Source organism: Parus major, chromosome 11 (genome assembly GCF_001522545.3).
Source record: "Parus major isolate Abel chromosome 11, Parus_major1.1, whole genome shotgun sequence".
NCBI classification, from domain to species: Eukaryota; Metazoa; Chordata; class Aves; order Passeriformes; family Paridae; genus Parus; species Parus major.
The window spans coordinates 7,961,364-7,980,857 of record NC_031780.1 but is presented as its reverse complement, the minus strand read 5'-3'; the positions used below and the strand labels follow the sequence as shown (position 1 = coordinate 7,980,857).

Below are 19,494 nucleotides of genomic sequence, written 5' to 3'. Positions count from 1 at the left end.
TTCTGCTGGGTGTGAGTCTGCTGGTGCATCTGTTGTGAGAGGAAGCTGGTGTCGGCTTTGTGGAGGATGTTGAGTGAGGTGCTGGGGTGAGGCTCTTTCCTCATCCCCCCTGGCCCTTGTCCCTGCTCTGCAGGCTCCGAGGTGCTCTGCAGTGCTGCGAGGGCTGCACGGGTGCAGACCAGGCTGCCTGCCCTCAGCTTCCCGGGTAAGGGGCCACGCAGGGCTGGGTGACCACGGCCGCCTGCCCGCACAAACAAGGGGGCTGGAGCAAGTCCTCAAAAATCAGGTCAAAATTTGTGTGTGAATGCAAATACAGCCAGAGGCATCAGGGCAGGCAGGCCCAATTTTCCATTAACTTGCAAAGCCACACGGAGCTGAAATTCCAATGGGCTGCTGTCGAATTTTATTGCTGGCCTTGTTTGCTGTCTTTGCTGATCTTATCTGGAACTGCTTTGTGGCACATGTGACAGGGGCTGCAGGGGTGTAACAGACCCCATCCCTCCCCCTGTCCTCGCCTGCTGTGGCTGTGGGCTTACAGGATGGGAGCAAGTGTTTAAGTGGCTTATTAACTTAGGGATGGGACTGGGGGCAATTCTGTTCTGGGTGCTTTAGTGGTGTTTTGTCCCTGGATAGGGAAGGGAAAGGGGCTGTGGGCATCTCTGCTGCCTGGTACTGAGAGCTGCCAGCTCCTGGGCCTGGACAAGCAGACTGACTTACACCACTCTGCACCCTGGCTTCTCCAGCCCCCGGGAATCTCAGTCCCATCAGGGGCATCCCTCAGACCCCTTGATGTCACGTTCCCCCCTTCACCCTGGTTTCACTGTGAGATAAGGGTGCCATTCCCCTCCCCACATCCGGCCCAGCTCAATGCCACAGGCAGCATCTTGGAGACCAGCCAAGATGATTTACGAGATCTGACGGGTCTGGGGCAGTATCCCAGGGAAGGGCGAGGGTGCGTGGGAGTCTTGCTCCCTTTTTCCATAATAAATCCCTGTGGGAACCGAATGTTCCTGGGTTGGGGCCGGAGGCAAACTCAGCGCTGCATTTCTCTGCTGATCTGTCCTTGGGACTTAATCTCAAATCTGTTATCGCTGCCCCCATCGAGCACTGGGAGGCAATGATGCCCATTATGGTGGTTTTGGTATCCCTTCCAGCTATTTTTTTCCCCCTGACCAGCTCGGGGTGGTTTAAGCTGATTCCTTTCCTCTATTAGCATCAGTGGTGGGTGTGTGCCGGTCACCTCACTCCGGTTTTGCGGGGTATAAAGCCGGCAAGCCCCTCTCCACCCTGTCCCCCACCTGGCAGGCTCCTGGGCAGGGGCAATGGCAGAGCTGCCCATCCCAGATCTGCCCCCGGCCCACTGCAGTGGCCGCTTCACCATCAGCACCCTCCTGGCCATGGAGGAGGGGGGCCGGGGTCCCTACACACCCACTGAGGGGTCCAGCTGCGACAGCATCCAGCCCACCCACCTGTCCAGCAGCACCCTCTGCACCAGGACCTTCGGCTACAACACGGTGGATGTGGTGCCAGCCTACGAGCACTACGCCAACAGCAAGGGGGTGGGCGACCCCAGGAAGGGCAGGCCCTCGCTGGCTGACCTGCACTCCATCCTCAAGGTAACAGGGGGCTTGGCTGTACCTACAGCATCTCCAGAATGCCCTGGCCATGCTGCTGGTCCCCATGATGTGTCTGTGGTGGGTCACTGTCTCCTGCCTCTTGGTGCCATAACTGGTGTTGTGCTGACTGAACATCCCCAAGAAGGCCCTGGGAGAAGCCAGAGAATCCAGCTGTTTCCAGCTGTGTGCTCAACCAGAGCATTGAATCCAGGGACAGCTGCTTGAAGTCCACCCTCACCTGCCTTCCCCTCGTCCCACAGCCTGACCCGGGCCGCCTTCGCACGCCAGTGTCCGACCTGCAGCAGAGCAATGGTCTGCCTGAGGCTGGGCCAGAGGCTGGGCTGGAGGAGGCAGAAGGGGAGCCAGGCAGAGACTCTGTGCCAGAACCTGTACGCTTTGGATGGGTGAAGGGTGTCATGGTGAGTGTGACCCATCCCCCAGAGAGCATCCTCCTGCCCTCTACCCTGTAAGCATTTTACCCTTGTTGCATTTTTCCCAAAGTCTATATTTTTGTAAGAACATACGCTCTGAGCAATTCCCTGGCCTCCTCAGTGGGGTGGTTTTCTCTGAGGAGCAGCAGAGCTGGCACAGTTTCGCCATCCCTGGGTGTCAATGCCCTGATGGCCAGTTCCCCTCTGTCCCCCATAGATTCGCTGTATGCTGAACATTTGGGGAGTTATCCTCTACTTGCGCTTGCCCTGGATCACCGCCCAGGCAGGAATCGGTGGGTGCTGCCGTTCACCGTGGGCTGGACAGTGGCCCTGGGCCCATCATCACCCAAACACCTGGGGGGTGGTGGGACTCCTAGGGAGGGCTGGGGGATACAGGAGTGATGCAATGCCCTTTCCCCACAGCCCTGACATGGCTCATCATTCTCATGTCTGTGACAGTGACCACCATAACTGGCTTGTCCATCTCTGCCATATCCACCAATGGCAAAGTGAAGTCAGGTAGTGTGTTCCCTCCTGGCCACTCCAGGATTAACTCTTTATCCTGGGGCTGCCCCAAGGATGGGAGCACCCTGACATGGGCTGTGAGGTGTGGGGGGACCCCAAAAACGTGAGGGAAGCAGTAATGCTATGGGGTGTTCCCTGCCTCAGGAGGCACCTACTTCCTCATCTCACGGAGCCTCGGGCCGGAGCTGGGTGGCTCCATAGGGCTGATCTTTGCCTTTGCAAACGCGGTGGCCGTGGCCATGCACACAGTGGGCTTTGCTGAAACTGTCCGGGACCTGCTGCAGGTAAGAAAGTGGCTCTGTGTCCTCTGGCTCCCAATACCCCTGCTACCCCTTCATCCCCACCTTCTCCTGACACAACCTGTGTTGATTATCAATATTTGTGTTATCATTGGACCACTGATAATCAAACAGTGGCTGCTAAAACTCATGAGAAAAACAGTGATTTGGTAAGGAAGAGGGTTATTTCCACATTTCCATTATATTCCACTCCTTCCCCAGGAGCACAATTCCCTCATCGTGGACCCCACCAATGACATCCGAATCATTGGGGTCATCACTGTGACGGTGCTGCTGGGCATCTCCCTGGCTGGCATGGAATGGGAGGCCAAGGTAACACTCACTCCTGCTCATGTTTTTTTCCCGGACTGGTAAGAGCTATCCCTGCTGCCCACCAGGCATCTGAGGAGCAGATGTACCTGTGAGGAGCAGAGCACTTGTGTCTCCCCAAAAATGGGCATGGTTTTCTCCTAATGCATTCTTCACTCTTTCTGTGCCCAAACACCCAATTCTTCAGCCGCCTCTTTCTGGTCTGGCAGGCACAGATACTGTTCTTCCTGGTCATCTTGGTTTCCTTCATTAACTACCTGGTGGGAACAGTGATCCCAGCCACTGCTGAGAAGCAAGCAAAGGGCTTCTTCAGCTACCGAGGTAGGTCCACCACAGCTGGGGTTGCACTCAGCAGGTCCAAGTACAGCTTTGGAGCCTGGCTCTTTGCTGTAGTTGGGGGAGATGTTTGCTGTGGGAGGATGCTCCTTGCTGAGAGATGTCACTAAAAGCACAGTGTCCCCTCCCATGGGGTCCCTGCTATCAGCACTATGCCCCCAGCCAGTGCTGAAGTGCTTTAGCCAGGAAAAGTGTAGCTGAGAGGCCCCAAATGCTTCTCCTCTGCTTCCTCCCCAGCTGATATCTTTGCTCAGAACTTTGTGCCCAACTGGCGTGGACCTGAGGGCTCCTTCTTTGGCTTGTTTTCCATTTTCTTCCCATCAGCAACTGGCATCCTGGCTGGGGCCAACATTTCGGGTGACCTGAAGGTGCGTTGTGACTGTTGCTGCCTGAGCCAGTGTTTCTCAGGGCTCAAGCCCTATTTTCCCTGATACTTTCATTTTGATCCAACTGTTAGACTGTTATTTCTTCTGGAAACTTTGGGCTCAGTCAGGAGATGCTCTGTGGCTTTGTGATACAGTGAATTAAAATTCCCCTTGTACAGCAGCCACAAATGAACTGCCTACATTAGCAGTGCTGCTGGAAAGCTGTCTTACATAATCTCTGCGTCTCCCTTGGGCAGGATCCTGCCGTGGCAATCCCCAAAGGCACCTTGATGGCCATCTTCTGGACCACTATGTCCTACCTGGTGCTTTCTGCTACCATTGGTAAGCAGCACGTCCTCAGGTGCAATGGGTGAGTGGGCTGGCCCCCTGCAAAAACGAGTGTCCTGGGAGGATGCAGGTGGGTAGGAGCCAGGAGCAAGCTGTGGACACTGGCACTGATAACCCGGTGTGAGTCCACAGGTGCCAGACTTTGTTCCTACCCCCACGTGGGGCAGAGTCATCCTTGCTGGGCAGTGGAGCTCATAGTATTGTTCAAAGCCGTCGTGCAGTGGGGCAGCCCCATGGCAGGAACTTGAGAGCTGTCACAGGCAACGGGATGTGGGGCTGGGCTTCATGAAACCGTGGAGAGGTGCCAGCCCTGCTGTAGCCCTGTGTGTCCCCCCAGGTGCCTGTGTGGTCCGAGATGCCTCAGGCAGCCTGAACGACAGCGTGGCCATGGGCTCGCCGGGCTGTGAGGGACTGGCCTGCAGCTTCGGCTGGAACTTCACTGCCTGCACCCAACAGCAGAGCTGCAGATACGGGCTCAGCAACTACTACCAGGTACTGCTCAGAACCATGACCAACTCCTGTTCCTTCTCCTGGCCAGATTTGTGCTGCAGCAGATGGCTTTCCCAGGGAGCTGCATGCCTGGCACACCCCAAGCATCCTGGGGGGCACCCATGCTCTTGAAACAGCCATGTTTTAACAGGAACATCCTGTTAAAGGAGGGCACCAGGGAGTGGGCTTTTGCATGTGGCTGGATTTTGCTGTCTGGATAATGTTAATGGAAATACAGCAGGATGGGGGCTGGAAATCCCTCAGGGTAGGGGTGGAGGTTGGTGCACCAGGAATGCTGGGATTCCTGATCCCCTGGTTTTCATGCAGAGCATGAGCATGGTGTCTGGATTTGGCCCCCTCATTACAGCAGGGATCTTTGGAGCTACCCTCTCCTCGGCACTGGCTTGCCTTGTCTCAGCCCCCAAAGTCTTCCAGGTGAGGGGGTGGTGTCTGCACACCCCAGCTCCTCTCCCTGAGCTCAGCAGTGGGTGATGCTCCTTGGTGCAGGGCTCTGCATCCATAAGCAGCCCTGGGACATGTGTCCAGTTCAGCCCTTGCTCTTACGGATGCAGGAGCCACCACAGCACTGCCATCCCATGTCCCTGGCAAAGCCTGCTATCCCCACTGCGTCTCTCCTTGCAGTGTCTCTGCAAGGACCAGCTCTATCCTCTCATTGGCTTCTTCGGGAAGGGCTACGGGAGGAACAGCGAGCCCATCCGTGGCTACATGCTCACCTACGTCATTGCCATTGGCTTTATCCTCATCGGTGGGTGCTTGCTGCCCCAGTAGCCTCTTGGAGCTTGCTACCAGCAGGGTGGCTCAGTCCCCACCACTGACAGCTCACTCTCCTTCTCCGCCCACAGCTGAGCTCAATGCCATTGCCCCCATCATCTCCAACTTCTTCCTCTGCTCCTACGCCCTCATCAACTTCAGCTGCTTCCATGCCTCCATCACCAACTCCCCAGGTGGGCTGTGCCACGCCACGCCGTGCCTGCGGTGGCCGGCTCCGCGTCCGGCTCCGCGTCCCGGCAGCGGCCGCTGTGTGTGTTTGCGTGCAGGCTGGCGACCCTCCTTTCGGTATTACAGCAAGTGGACTGCGCTCTTTGGAGCTGCTGTCTCAGTGGTGATCATGTTTCTGCTGACCTGGTGGGCAGCCCTCATTGCCTTTGGCATCGTCATCTTCCTCCTGGGATATGTCCTCTACAAAAAGCCAGGTGGGTGGTGGTAACCTGGCACTGGCAATGCCCCAGAAGGTGTCTGGCCCTGTTGCTAATCCATCTTCCCTGTGCAGATGTCAACTGGGGCTCCTCTGTGCAAGCCAGTTCCTACAACATGGCCCTCAGCTACTCAGTGGGGCTGAGTGAAGTGGATGAGCACATCAAGAACTACAGGTAAGAGCAGCTCATTGCAGTGCTGGGCATGGAGGGAGTGGGATGAAGAGCCAGCTCCTGCCTCCAGTAAACCCAGGGAGGTTTTGTGCCCATGGCCACATCCTCACCACTACCCTCAGTTACTAGGAGCTACAGCAAAATGCGTCTGTCTCCAAAATCCCATGTCTGTGCCATGTAAGGTAGAAAACCGGGCAAACCCTGCCCTCCTTGTACCAGGCAGACATAGACACACTGGTCTCATCTGATATAGAAAGACCAAAGAGTAAGACTGGACCCTCAGGCCACATAATGTTTTCTCATTCTAAAGATGCTCCTCTTAGTTGCCACTGGCCAAGCATGGGAGAAGAGACATGGTTCATTCTAAAGAGGCTGGATGCCTCCGAAGTACCGTTCCTCACTCCCTTTTTCCCCTTCCTGCAGACCACAGTGCCTGGTGCTCACTGGCCCACCCAACTTCCGCCCAGCACTGGTGGATTTTGTGGGGACCTTCACCAAGAACCTCAGCCTGATGCTCTGTGGCAACGTGCTGATTGTGAGTCACCTGCAGAAGCTGGTTGGTTTCTTGTCCTGGGGGCTCTGACCACCGGTGGGTGGTGGGCTGGGAAATCCAATTGTATCCAGGTGCACTCACAGGGTGGAGATAGAAGTGTGTCCACTTGTGTACTGCTGGATGATCAAATTTGTCAACTGGAAGCCTCTCTGAGTTGTTGAGCAACATTGGTGAAGCATCAGGATGTCCCTGTGGCCTTACAGCTTCTCTTTTTCAATTAATTGGAGAAGATTTGGAAGGATAAAGTAGTTGCTCAGAGGACAGGGTGGGTCCTGCAGCCCTGAAGTCTCCAGAGTAATTGGGTGCAGTAAGAACCAGCCCATCTGCACACACAGGACTGTTGGGATTGTGTTCACTGGCTGTTGACTCCCTGGATTCACTGGTTTTCTTGGCTGTCACTGCAACCCTCCATGTGTGCAGTGGTTACATCTACCTCTTGCCAATGAGTTGGGAAGAGAGGAGCTAGAAGTCCTTGGTGGCAAGCCCACCAGTTGGAAGGGGCTGCCTGAGCTCCTGCCCCTGATTCCTGCAGGGACCACGGAAGCAGAAGATGACAGAGTCCCAGCTGATGGCAGATGGCCACACTAAGTGGCTAATGAAGAGGAAGATCAAGGCTTTCTACACGGATGTGGTGGCTGAGGATTTGAGAAGTGGTGTCCAAATGCTCATCCAGGTACAGGCCTCATTTGCCTTCCAGCAGCAGGGTCCCTCCTCTTTGTCACAGCCTGGGGGAGCTCTGACCCCCCTCCAAAATCTCCAGGCACCTCCCTTTGTGTTGCTCCCCCACTGAGTGGACTGACACCACCTGTGTCTGTCTGTCCCTCCAGAGGGGTCTCATGGGGACATCTATCTGTAGGCTGCTGGCCTTGGGAAGATGAGACCTAACATCTTAGTGCTGGGCTACAAGAGGAACTGGCGGACAGCATCTCCACAGAGCCTGGAGGACTACGTGGGCATCCTGCAGTACGGCCATGCCAGCTCCTCTGCCTCTCAGGGACACTGGCACATGATGGTGGCCCCGCAGTCACTGATGGCTGCAGCCACATGTGCAGGGTCCAGCTGGACAGTGCCACCCCCACTAACTGCCTTCTCCTCCCTCCTTCCAGTGATGCTTTCGATTTCAAGTATGGCGTGTGCTTAATGCGGATGAAGGAAGGGCTGAATGTTTCCCGAGTGCTGCAGACACATGGTAAGTGGTTTTGGGCAGCCAGGGATGCACAGACGTGGAGCTGTGGGATGTGCCAGCCAGTACCATGTCCCCAGACAAAGGTCACAGTCCTGGCAGGACATCACTCCTGTGCTGGGATCAAAGGCACTGCTGTGTTGCCCTTGCTCTTCTCCTCCCCCCTCAGTTAACCCCACGTTTGAGGCAGCAGAGCACCCTGAGAATGGCACTGGCAGCAGAGCAGCCCCAGGCACAGGTAGGTTGGTTGTGGCTTGTGACTGCCCAGAGCATCCCTAGCTCTGAGGATTATTTTGCAGGCAGGGTGGGGGTTTCAAGCACTGATGCAGAGTAGGGCTGGGACCAGGAGGAAGTGATTCCTTTAATCTGTGGCCAGCGGTGCCCTTTGCTGACATCAGGACCCTCTTGCCCTGGCAGGGAACCCCACCACCTTGGCCAGTGAACAGCAGGCGAGCACCATCTTCCAGAGCGAGCAGGGCAAGAAGACCATTGACATTTACTGGCTCTTCGATGATGGAGGTAACCTTCACCTTCCTCCTGTCCAGATAATGAGCCCAGCACCTCCATTTTGGTGCCCAGGAGGGCTCAGTCCCTGCCAAATGGGGCCAGGGCACCCCTGGCCTTTGGCACCTAGGAAACACTGCTGAGCCTGGGGGTCACTGCTGCATCTCCCACTGGGTGTCCTGGGGACAGGTCTCACACTGCTCATCCCCTACCTCCTGGGGCGCAAGAAGCGGTGGGGAAAGTGCAAAATCCGGGTGTTTGTCGGCGGGCAGATCAACAGGATGGACGAGGAGAGGAAGGCGTAAGTGCTGGCTGCCACTTCACCTCTTAGCCACTTGGCCACCGCCACTGTCCCATGGGTGGTGACACAAGCCGCTTCCCACCCTGCTGAGCACTCCCAGCTTTGTCATAATGGGATCTGTGAGCTCTGACCTGGCTGCTTTGCCTCATTTCTCTGGAAACCAATGTGGCTGCAGAGTGGGAAAACCCAAAGTGCAAACTGAAAACAGCAGCAGGGTTTTCTGCTGTGGCAGGTCCCTGTCAGAGCTACTATTCCCTGCTAACTTTGGGAAAACGTGTCCTTTTCCCTCCATTAGGATTGTCTCTCTGCTGAGCAAGTTCCGCCTCGGCTTCCATGAGGTCCACATCCTCCCTGACATCAACCAGAAACCCCGGCCAGAGCAGTAACCACCCCCTCCCCTTCCCTGTGCCCCCCAGCACCCCCAAACCTGCCCAGACCCTCTTTCTCAGCACTGTCTGCTTGTGTTGCAGCATCAAGAGGTTTGACGAACTCATCGCTCCCTTCAGGCTGAACGATGGCTTCAAAGATGAGGCCACAGTGAATGAGATGAGACAAGGCTGTCCCTGGAAGATTTCTGATGAGGAGGTCGATAAAAACAGAGCCAAGGTAGCACCAGTGCTGAGGGAGCTCCTGCAAAAGGTCTCCTGCTTTTTAGACAAAATTCAGTCCTTCTGGAAACCATTACTTTGCATTTCTCAATGCTCTTTGCTCCACAGTCACTCCGACAAGTGAGGCTGAATGAGATTTTGCTGGATTACTCACGGGATGCAGCACTCATAGCCATGTAGGTGCCAGTAATGCCCTCATATCCATTTCTTGCCCTGTGGGAATGGTCCCTCTGGATGTTCACCCCTCCCTGGGCAGGGAGATAGTGCACAGACACCCTAATGCTGTGGTGAGACAGTGCTGCACCACAGGGAATAGACCTTGGAAGATACCTAGGGCTCCAGACCGGGTCCTGTTGGTGGGGGGAGGATGTGGTGTTGCCCCTTTTTAGGGAAATAACCTGCAATGGACTGAGAAAGGGGCTGTGGATGGCTCTGCCATGCCTCACAGCCCTCGCTGTGCCGCAGCACTCCGCCCATCGGCAGGAAGGGCCGCTGCCCCAGCTCCCTCTATATGGCCTGGCTCGAGACCCTCTCACAGGACCTGAGACCCCCCATCATCCTCACACGAGGAAACCAAGAGAACGTGTTGACCTTTTATTGTCAATAAAACCTCCTGGATCCCTGATGACTTGGGATGTGAATTTTTCAGGACAGTTCTGATCCTGAAGCATGCTCTTCTGGAGTTTGGGGGAGCAGTGAAGGCAGGGTTGTTGCCAGCCCTCTTGAAATGTCCACCAAGCACAGCTGCCACACTTGTTTGACTCATCTCGGGCTCTGGAGGTTGTATGTGGATAAACAACAATGCCAGCCCTGCAGTGCAGGCACTGCTGTGGCCTGGGGTTAGCCAGAGCCAGGCAGGGGAGCTGTGGGCTCCTGCACCTGCATGCCCAGAAGGGCTCAAGTGGTGTGCAGGGACTGAACACTGGCCCCAGCAAAGCCACTGGTCCAGGGTGGGAACAGCCTCAGGGGCTGGGAGCAGGTCAGCACCGAACCTAGGGACTGCAGGGTCCCAGCATGTCCCCTCATGGACAGGGACAACAGCTAAGCCTGTCCCCAGCAACTGGGCAGCAGTGAAATGTCACCTCAGACTGTGATGCCTGGCTGGAGATGCAGGTCCAGCTCCTAATGGAGACAGCTTTTACCACCAGAACCAGGACATTTCTGCTGCAGATGGCCCCAAGCAAAGCAGGAATGCAGCTCATTTGCAAAAGCACAACCCAGGCCCCCTTGTCATGCTGCAGAAGAAACACACATTCATTCACCTCAAGAGTTACAGAATTTACTGATAATCACCACCGGGATTAGGAGTGTCAGTAGAAAAATAAAATGTACAGAATTTTCATACAAAGATTTGTTCATGACAGCTGCAGCTGTGAGCGAGAGGAAGCCAGGTGGGAGCACGGGATGTCACACACAGGGAGCAGGGCCACAAGACTTGGCATAAGTGGGTGTTCCTCCAGGGCAGGCAGCTTCTCCAGAAGGTGTTTCTTTAACCAGCACACTGGCTCAGCTCCCCAGCAGAGGCTCACAGCACTGCTGAGCCTAGGACACCTCAGTGTTGATGTTTTTGCCAGCTCTTTGCAGTTTTTTGGCAAGTTTGAGCAAAGTCTACCTGATGAAAACTGAAGGGATTCCTCCACATGCCTCACTTGGAATAAAGGAATGGAAAGGGAAGGACAAACCAATGACAGGAAGAAACTGCCACTAGTGCTTCAACTGCCAGAATCTGGTGCTTCAACTCAAGGCTACTCCTCCTTTCTGTTTAGCTCTGGTTTTACTGGAGAGGGAGGTTGCCAGCAGCAGCCAGTGGAGTGGAGGATGCTCTGTGAGCATAAGGTGACACAAAGAACTTGCCTCCTGTGCTGTCAAGACAAATCAGCTGATTGTTCACCTTTTGTGCAAGAATTCCCTGAAAATTTCACAGCATCCAGGCATAGACAGACATGGCCAGCTCCAAACAGGGTCAAGCTGACAACTCTTCAAGTAAACCAGAACCCCTCAAAACAGACTCTTGGAGATTCCAGGGGATAGAAAATGGGAGGTTTTCGGTTCACCCAGCACTGAGTGACTTTACTGAGCAATTTTTCACTTGTGAGCTCTGTAACAGCCCATTTGTGTCCTGTATCCCTCAGTCCTGTTCCTGCAAGGAAACCTCCTCTTGCTGTAGCACGGGGCACGTGGATAAAGTGCTTTCTCAGTTGCAATCAGCTTAATGGCTATTGAGCGGTGCCAGGCACCGGGGCAGGGTAAAGTAGAGCACAGCAGGTGCTCAGGACATTGGTTTCTGGTGTCACCTGAAAGGTAAAGCCAGACCCACCCTATCCAAATTTCATGAGATACTTTTAATCCATCCAGTAAAACACAGGATAATACCTGTAAATTAAACTGTGTACTCTGTACACATGCTGAAATACAAAGTGGAAAGAGGGAAAAGAAAGAAAGCTTATTCTTTTTTTTTCATTGTTTCTGCCCTGGCAGGAAGACTGGCTCTCTACAAGCAGCACAGCACACAGGGCTCTCCACAGATCCGGGGTTTAGTGTATGTTACACCACTTGGACCTCACCCACCTAAAGGATTCACATTAAATTATTTCCTAAACTGTGCATCTATATTCCCTGAATTAACATAGGCTAAAATTTAGAGGAATCTCAGTAAGTAGCTCCTGCAAAACACCTCTCTCCATGGACAAACCACTCCTGAGAAGTCTGTGCAGAGAGAAACCCTTTTCCATGATAAAGAATGTCGTATTGAAGTACCACAGAATCAGTTTAGTTTAGAAAAGCCCTCTGAGATTGAGTTCAACCTTTGGCTGGTCACCACCTTATCATCCAGACCATGGCACTAAGTGCCACATACAGTTATTTCAGCACTAAGGATATGGGCTCACAGTAGATAAATGGCCCTAGGAAATGCTGCAGGTACAAAAGAAACTGATTTGGAAACCAGAGGAATTCAATGAAGACACAGATGGGAACTGTCCCTTGAAAGGCTGGACATAGACAGCACTTTCCCTCTGCAGCCCACATGGTGTGAGCTGGGTACAAACACAGACCACAGCAAACCCCTAGGGGTGGCTACACTGACCACCAGCCACATCCCTGGAATGCAACCTCAGCTTCCCCAAAGAACCAAGCCCCTGGAAGCACCCAATTAGCTGCTCAAGTGCACAAGCCATGTGGCACAACTCTGGGCACAAGTGCAGAGTTACCAATTAGTGAAAAGTCTCTTAAAACCAAAACAAACTAAAACTATTAATGAGGAGACTACTGCCTGTGGAGAAGGGTTGATTTGGGGCTGTGTTCACATGGACACAGGAATCATCCAGGCTCTTGCCAGGAGCCTTGCAGCTCTCCCAACCCCTGGCACGCTGTTGGCTGGGTGCTGAAAACGTGGCACGCTCCCCACACCAGGGACACGCCAGGCCAGAACCCAGCCTGGCCACACAGCTCGCAGCAGCGTGAGGGATTCTACCCAAGCTGGCCAGTGCCACTTCCAGATCAGTGCAGACACCCAGCTCCACCACACCAACATGAACAGCATCAGTGAGTCAAAGGAGAACAGGGTCATTTGAAAACATGAGTTTCCTTCAAAGCCTGAGAAGCTGTGCACACCCACATGCACACCTGGGATTTCTGGAGTGCCATTCCACTGTGGTTTGTCCCTGGGCAGAACATTCACAGGGCCAGAAGGGCTTTGCTGTAACAAAATTCACAAAATCTTTTTTATACCAGCCATTTTCCCTGTGCAGCATTCACAGCCAGAGCTCCTAAACGCAAATTTGCACTCTCATCCATCTAAAATGAGTTCTCCTCTTGCTGCTCCCAAATCCACTATGGCTGTGACCTGGTATTAAGAAGTTTGGGCCAGGAAGAAAACAAATTAACATTTTAATTTAAAAAACAGACATTAAAAGAGCTTCAGGTTCACTCAAAACCAAGCCACAAAGCAGTGAGTGAGCTCTGAGGGCACGATGTCACTCTGGTCCTGTTCCCACCCCAGCACAGCTGGTGTCACATTTTAGTCATGTCCTGTTACTACAATTCATCTCTGGTGAAAGGTACCCAGATCTCCTCCCCTGGTAGCCATTTTCCAACCCTCCAGAAAAATAAAGTTTCACTTGGCACTTAATGTTACCAAAAAGTAACAAAATTCACAATTTTAAGTTTCAAGCCAGGCTGGAGGCAGGAGCAAGTCCTCCCAATTCCTTAAATCAGTGGAAGAAGCACAAGGCTGGAGCTGTGCTCCCTGTAATTTGTTCTGAGGCAGCAGGTCCTTTGCTCCCCCTCTGGTTTGTGTTCTCCAGCCTCTCCAGAGGAGCTACAGAGTGGCCAGAATGCGCAGGAACGAAACCACCACCACACAGAACGTCTGGCCCACGCCAAAAATGAGGGCCTCAAAGGGAATCATTTTTTTCCCCGCAGCTCTGTAAACTCCAGCAATGGCAGCACCTGTGGACAGGGGGAAAAGCCGAGATGTGAACATGAGACAGCTGCTCTGCCACAGGGATGAAGGGAAAGCCTCGGGATGTGAGGCTGGGGCAGAGAACAGCGATGTCTGAACCTCTCCCTGCACATCAGGGAACCCAGCAAGAATGCTGAGCTGGGGATGTCTGACAAACTTCAGCCAGTAATCAGTGCATGCTGGTGGCAATGGGTAAACCGGTGCTGAAACTGCTGAGGCCTCCAGCAGGTGTGGGGGTTGGGGTGGTCTGGGACATACCCTTGTCACAAGATCCCCCACCCACAGCCCACAGGCTGCAAACATTACCCCGTTCTGGGCACTGACACCAAACCTCTGTGAGATTTTCCTCCAGGTGCTCAGAAATGTGAAAGCCCCCTTGGCTCTGCACCCGATGGGCACGTTTGGTATGCCCGATGCAGGGCTCGACACGGGGTATGGTGCAATCGCTATTCCATGCGCTCCCGAAGATAACCTCTGATCACCACAGAGCCCCCCGGCCGACACTGCCGGGCACTTGCCGTACTTGTGAGGGTACCGGCGGTGATGGGTCCCACGATGCCCATCAGCAGGACGCTCACGGACATGAACCTGCCGTACTTGTGGTGCCGGAGCGTGAAGAGGGCGAGCAACGCGGCCGGGACGTGGAAGGCAAGGGAGGAGACGAGTGCCCACAGGAAGACGCCGTACCACATCTCTGCGGAGAGAAGGGCTGTGAGGGCAGCCCGGGGCCCGCGGGCCTCCAGCGGCCCCGGCGGGCGGGCCCCACTCCGAAAAGGGAGGTACCTGGGAAGGTGGAGAGCGGGCTGGAGTAGGTGGTGGTACCATTGCCCACGCGGGGCACGAGGCGAAGGCTGAGAATCTGCTGCAGGAGACCCCCGCCACCGCCGCCCACTTCGCCGCCCTCCATCCCCACACCCGCCCCGCTGCCGCCATCCGTCACTGCCTCTTCCGCCCGTCCCCTTCCGCCCGTCGCAGCCAATGGGAAGCGTTGTAAGATGACAGACAGGGCTTATCACCAATCACCGCTGGTCTCCGGCAGCCGGGTCCCGCCCCGACCCCGCGCTGCCATGGGAACGGCTGCGGGCCGCAAGGACTGTTGGGAGCCCCGGTGGGGCGCTCTGGCCTCTGGCGGACTCTCGTCGCTGCTCCTCGTGCGCGGAGCCGCCTCGGAGGCGCGGCTGTTCTTCCCGTCCGCCAGGGGGCGGGCGCGGGCGGCAGCGGCGCTCTGGGCGGCGGCGGGCGGGAGGTGCCGTGAGGCGGCGGGGCCGCGGCCGCACCATGTCGGGGTCGGAGTCGGAGCAGGACCAGTACTCTTCGGCCGAGGACGACGACTATGTACCCTCAGGTGAGTGGTGGCGGGCGGGAGCCGGCGGTGCCGGCGGTCCCGGCGCTCACTGACTATGCTTGCAGGTGCGGAGTACAGCGAGGATGATGAGAGCGAGCTGGTGCGGGAGGAGGAGCCGGCGGACAGCCCGCGGCCGCCCCGCGGCAGGAGGAGCCCCCGCCGCCCCGGCAGCAGGTACGGCCGCTGTGACCCGACCCGGGGCGGAGGAACGGGAAACGCTGCTCTGCGTTCCGGTTTAGTGGCAGCAGCAGAGAACCTCGGCCCCGACATCGTGCCTGAAAACCCTCCCCAGCAAGAGTTGTTTATGTTAACCTTTTTCAGTGCAAAGCACGCACATACGGGGTTTCTTACGTTGACATAAATATATACGTACTTTAGTTGAGGTTGGTTTTTGTCTAGCCCAGCTTCTCCTCCCTCCTGATTTCTGCGTTATCCCAGAAGCACAGGACCCTGGAATGGTTTGAGTTGGAAGGGCCTTTAAAGACCACCTTGTTCCACCCTTCTGCCATGGGTAGGGACACCTCCCACTAGACCAGATCACTCAAAGCTCCATCTAACCTGGCCTTGAACACTTCCAGGAATGGGGCAGCCACATCTTCCCTGGCAAAGCTGAGCCAGTGTTTCAGCGTATTATATAGTCACAGAAATGCATACAAACGGGCCAGTTCACTTCAGGGGCACTGCCTGCATCAGTCTCTATTTTCTGAGTAGCAGCATCTTTTAATAAAATACATATGCTCCCAAGGTTAAGAGAGAACCTCCCAACTCGGATGTCTTAGTAAAAATGTGAACTATTGTGTTGCTTCACCCAAGATTACAGTTCAGCTCTGGAATAGTAGTGCAGAAGCTCCATATACATTTTTTCTTCTTTTTTGGCATCTGCTTTCAGGAAGAGGAAGAAAGGCGGTCTTTTGCTAGAGCCAGATGAGAAAGGGGAAGAAGAGACCCAGCAGAATGGAGAGGAGCAGAAAGAGGAGGAAGTGGATAATGTAGAGGAAGTAAAAAGAAGCAGAGAAGAAGAAGAAAAAAAGAAAGAGGATGCTCTTTGGGCCAGTTTCCTCAGTGATGTAGGACAGAAGCCCAAAGCAGCGGCTGCCATGCAAGTGGCACAAATCAAGAAGGTAACAGGGGCTTGGGCCTGCACACAGGGAGTGTGGGAAGGGCCTGAAGGTTTAGAGCATGCAGCCTTGGTTCTGGCTGGTATCAGGTGTTGGACAGAGCTGGGAAGAGGCTGCTGTTGCCCCTGCCCCCTCTGCTTCTTAAGATTCGCATCCTCTGATGGGCAACACTGTAAGGTCCTGGTTTCCTTCCAAATGTGGAGGTGGTGCTGCTTTTGGAGCTGTTTGTCAGCATCTTGGAGTGTCCTACGCAGCCCTGTTCACTTCCCTTCCTGGTCCTGGATTCCTCTTTTGACACTGGAATGATGAACTTTGGTCTGAGTTGTGCTTGTGGGCACAGCTCTTCCTGAGGCTTGTGCCTTTCCTGGTGCTTAAAAAGATAAATGGGAGGCTGCGTGTGTGTGTGTGTGTGTGTGTGTTTGTGTGTATGGGGAAACAAGAGGGGTCTGAGCTGACCTCCATCCCCATCTCTGTGCCTCCATCCCCATGGAGGGGGTCTGGAAGGTGCTGCATGTTTCACATTTGAAGCAACATTGAATCTGGCTTTCTTGTGTCATTTTTAAGCCCCAGTAAGGTGCTCTCAGTGTGCAGAGGTTTTTCTGGAAAGTGAATTCTGTGTGTGGTAGCTATTTAAAAGGATTTGATTCTCAGTAAAACCAAGTGGCATGTGTTTCCCTGTCAAAACCTTTCACGCTTTAGGTGGTAGAAAGGAAGAACATACCACAACTGAGCCTCTGTTGCTAGAATTATCAGTTTGGGGTTTTTTAAATGGTCAGCCAAAATAAATATTTGGTGACAGAAGTCTGGAGTATGCCTGGTGAGTACAGTTCTGACTGTGTGAAGCTTCTTTCTGTGACTGTTGGAAGGTTGCAGAGCAAGTACAGTTTTTGTAATATTTGATAGAAACTTTTGGAAGGAGAGTCCTTTCATCTTAGCCCTCCTGCTTCTCATTATTGCTAACTGAACAGCTGGGGTGGTTACTTGTAGAGTCAGGGAAGAAGAGAAGTGAACATTTTCTTCTTAGCAGTTCTACTTTTATGGGCATGTTGCTAAAATATGAGATATCTTTGAAAGTTCCTCCATAGCCTAGAATAATTCATAGAGACATGCAGTTCCTCTGTTCTCTTTGTGAACTTCTTGGGCTTGCATTGCCTGCTTGAAGATCTCTGTGGTGTGTGGTTGATTTAGAGCAAGAATTTGGGGTTTGTTTTGGTAACTTACGGTGTCTGAGCTTCTTTATTTATCCTTTTAGCATCTATAGCTGTGACTGAATAAATTAAGAGGCACTGTTGACAGAATGCTTAATAAAGATTTTTCTTTCTCAAATAAAAGAGATGTTATAGATGAGTAGGGAGATCAGCATCGCTTTTTCTGCTGATGAGTTTTGTTCTTCTCTATTTTTGAGTAAAAATAAACATACTTCAGTGGAATTCACCTTGGCAGCTTTCCTGCTTGGTGGTGCTTATTTTGAGAGAACTAAGTCTCCAGGCTTTTGCTTGCTTTGTGAGCCACTGCAATTTATTCGTGCTCCTTCCTACATTAATTACAATTTCACTTCTTGTTTTAGTTTGTTTTGATCATAGAGCTTCAATGACAGCCTGGAACCAAAATGGGGAATTTCATTCTGGTGGAATGAAATTTATTTATTTCCTTTGTCTTGTCTGTAGGTGACTTGCTTTGACCACCAGTCTAAATTGCAGTGCAACACAAGGTCTGTGTTGGGCCCTCGGCCCTTTGGAATAATAATTTGGCTTGGCTCCACAAATGCATTATTTTGCTTTCTCCTTCATGTATTTTGTAGGCTGAAGAAGAGAACAGTGGGAATAAGCCTCAGGAGAAGCCAAAAGATTCAGGAAAAGTGACAATCACCAAAACGTTTGATTTTGCTGGTGAGGAAATCAAGTAAGTTGGCAGATGTGATATCTCCATTGTGGGCCCAGTGCAAACTGGGTGCTGTGATGCTGGGGGCAGGCTGGAGCTGGGCTCTGAAGCACAGTGGGTCTTCTCTTTCCTTTACACTGTTTTTTTCTTTTACTGTGAGCACATACAGATCTCGGGGAGAACGAGGCCAAGATTTTCCTGCATGAGAGCTGCAGAGTATTCTTATATGCAGACCTCAGTCTTTACTCAACTTCAGAACATTCATAAATATAATTCAAATTCACTTAGGCTTCCCCATTTGGCCAGTGTTTTAATGGTTGGGACAGAGCTCCCTGGTGGCACTGTCACTGGGAAGGTTGAGACAAGGAAAGAAGTGCATCTGGTCCCACAGGGATGAAGGTAACACATTTTATTCCTTCAGCCTAGTCCAGGTTCTGTGCTGTGGCAGGATATTGGCTGGCACTTTCCTTGGTGATGTCCGCAATCCACGACAAAGATTTGCAGGCAGTAAGAGGTGTTCTGCTGAGCAGACTTTGCCTCTGAAACAGCTGCAGCAAAGGGGATGGGCTGGGTAAAAACATGCTTTAGGTTGAGTTTGGCTTACAAGAGGCCTCTCAGGCTGTGCTGCAAGAAGGGTCAGGTATTTTGTAAAAGTGTATGAGCAGAACTGAGGGGCCTGGGTGAACCCACCTGAAATCTGACTGCCCTGTGAACTAACTGCTGGTCCTTATCATGGGGGATTTTATTTACATGTAGCGGTAAGCCTGGTTTTGTCTGACTAGCTTGGCCTGTTTCATGTGACAGCAGAGGGCAGCAGTTCCCAGCAATAACACTCGCCCTGCCTAAATCTGCAGGAGGAGACAGAGCTGGGGCTTCTGGTGCTCTTGCTTTTCATGTTAGCAGTGCTGTCTGAGCTGTTTGAGAAATCTGAGGAGAGCTGTGAGCCATAGTAGGGACTTTGCTACTTCCCTAGGCAAACCAAACCATAGGAATACCCCTCCTTCATTGATAAACTTCATTCACTTAGTTCACTGTCTTTTGAAACACTGGTTGTCTTATGTGAACAGAAGTTGTTCAAGGCTTCTAAGATGCTGATTTTATGCTTTTGACACCAGTATCTTATCTGTAATTTCTAAAGAACTATAACTAAGAAAAAGGCATATTTTCCCATACCACTTGCTTTTCTAGTGTCCTTTGTACTTTTGCTTACTGTTTCCCTTGGGAAACTGCAGAGGAATCACTAGAAAATCTTGATGAAATAGGCAATAGCTGGAGCCTGGGTGACAATGAGACTGTAATTCTGCAAACACCAAAGCTAATGGATATTTTGTTTACAGCAGTTATTATATCAATTGGTTACAGGACCAGCAACAGAAGGTTTGCTGTGAGGTCTGGGGCACTGTTTTTTCTGCTGGTACCAGAGTTGTAACAAA

General features: G+C 53.0%; 3 protein-coding genes across 3 annotated transcripts in view; 2 read left to right on the top strand and 1 right to left on the bottom strand.

The window, feature by feature from the left end:
* Positions 1 to 1,276: 1,276 nt before the first annotated feature.
* SLC12A3 (solute carrier family 12 member 3) lies at positions 1,277 to 9,880 on the top strand. Its single transcript, XM_015640124.1, has 26 exons — positions 1,277 to 1,616; positions 1,877 to 2,035; positions 2,265 to 2,340; positions 2,471 to 2,566; positions 2,717 to 2,856; positions 3,073 to 3,183; positions 3,390 to 3,501; positions 3,754 to 3,884; positions 4,139 to 4,223; positions 4,567 to 4,721; positions 5,046 to 5,153; positions 5,361 to 5,484; positions 5,582 to 5,683; positions 5,777 to 5,932; positions 6,010 to 6,109; positions 6,530 to 6,641; positions 7,192 to 7,332; positions 7,516 to 7,622; positions 7,766 to 7,848; positions 8,012 to 8,080; positions 8,260 to 8,361; positions 8,536 to 8,647; positions 8,943 to 9,029; positions 9,118 to 9,253; positions 9,364 to 9,431; positions 9,721 to 9,880. The coding sequence occupies exons 1-26, from the start codon at positions 1,323 to 1,325 to the stop codon at positions 9,860 to 9,862; spliced, it is 3,108 nt and encodes a 1,035-aa protein (XP_015495610.1). The 5' UTR covers positions 1,277 to 1,322; the 3' UTR covers positions 9,863 to 9,880.
* A 640-nt stretch (positions 9,881 to 10,520) lies between these two features.
* TMEM170A (transmembrane protein 170A) lies at positions 10,521 to 14,641 on the bottom strand. The gene is made up of 3 exons (XM_015640126.3): positions 14,501 to 14,641; positions 14,241 to 14,411; positions 10,521 to 13,704 (listed from the first exon to the last, which is right to left on the bottom strand). Exons 1-3 carry the CDS (start codon positions 14,622 to 14,624, stop codon positions 13,574 to 13,576), a joined length of 426 nt encoding a protein of 141 aa, XP_015495612.1. The 5' UTR covers positions 14,625 to 14,641; the 3' UTR covers positions 10,521 to 13,573.
* Positions 14,642 to 14,926: 285 nt separating this feature from the next.
* The window catches only part of CFDP1 (craniofacial development protein 1), a 62,244-nt gene continuing 57,676 nt past the window's right edge, over positions 14,927 to 19,494 (top strand). The window contains exons 1-4 of the mRNA XM_015640125.3: positions 14,927 to 15,062; positions 15,128 to 15,236; positions 15,952 to 16,183; positions 17,982 to 18,082. Coding sequence (XP_015495611.1) covers positions 14,996 to 15,062; positions 15,128 to 15,236; positions 15,952 to 16,183; positions 17,982 to 18,082 — 509 coding nt within the window. The 5' untranslated portion in view covers positions 14,927 to 14,995. The remainder of the gene's footprint in view (positions 15,063 to 15,127; positions 15,237 to 15,951; positions 16,184 to 17,981; positions 18,083 to 19,494) is intronic.

What these genes read in the sequence shown, in the direction of transcription:
- SLC12A3 (XM_015640124.1), top strand. Translation starts at nt 1,323, where the DNA reads ATGGCAGAGCTGCCCATCCCAGATCTGCCCCCGGCCCACTGCAGTGGC. An exon ending in TCTGTGGCAACGTGCTGATT is followed by an intron (nt 6,642 to 7,191) that starts GTGAGTCACCTG and finishes TGATTCCTGCAG; the next exon opens with GGACCACGGAAGCAGAAGAT. An exon ending in GTGTCCAAATGCTCATCCAG is followed by an intron (nt 7,333 to 7,515) that starts GTACAGGCCTCA and finishes ATCTATCTGTAG; the next exon opens with GCTGCTGGCCTTGGGAAGAT.
- TMEM170A (XM_015640126.3), bottom strand. Translation starts at nt 14,624, where the DNA reads ATGGAGGGCGGCGAAGTGGGCGGCGGTGGCGGGGGTCTCCTGCAGCAG. An exon ending in CCCGCTCTCCACCTTCCCAG is followed by an intron (nt 14,412 to 14,500) that starts GTACCTCCCTTT and finishes TTCTCTCCGCAG; the next exon opens with AGATGTGGTACGGCGTCTTC. An exon ending in CACCGCCGGTACCCTCACAA is followed by an intron (nt 13,705 to 14,240) that starts GTACGGCAAGTG and finishes CCCTGTCCACAG; the next exon opens with GTGCTGCCATTGCTGGAGTT.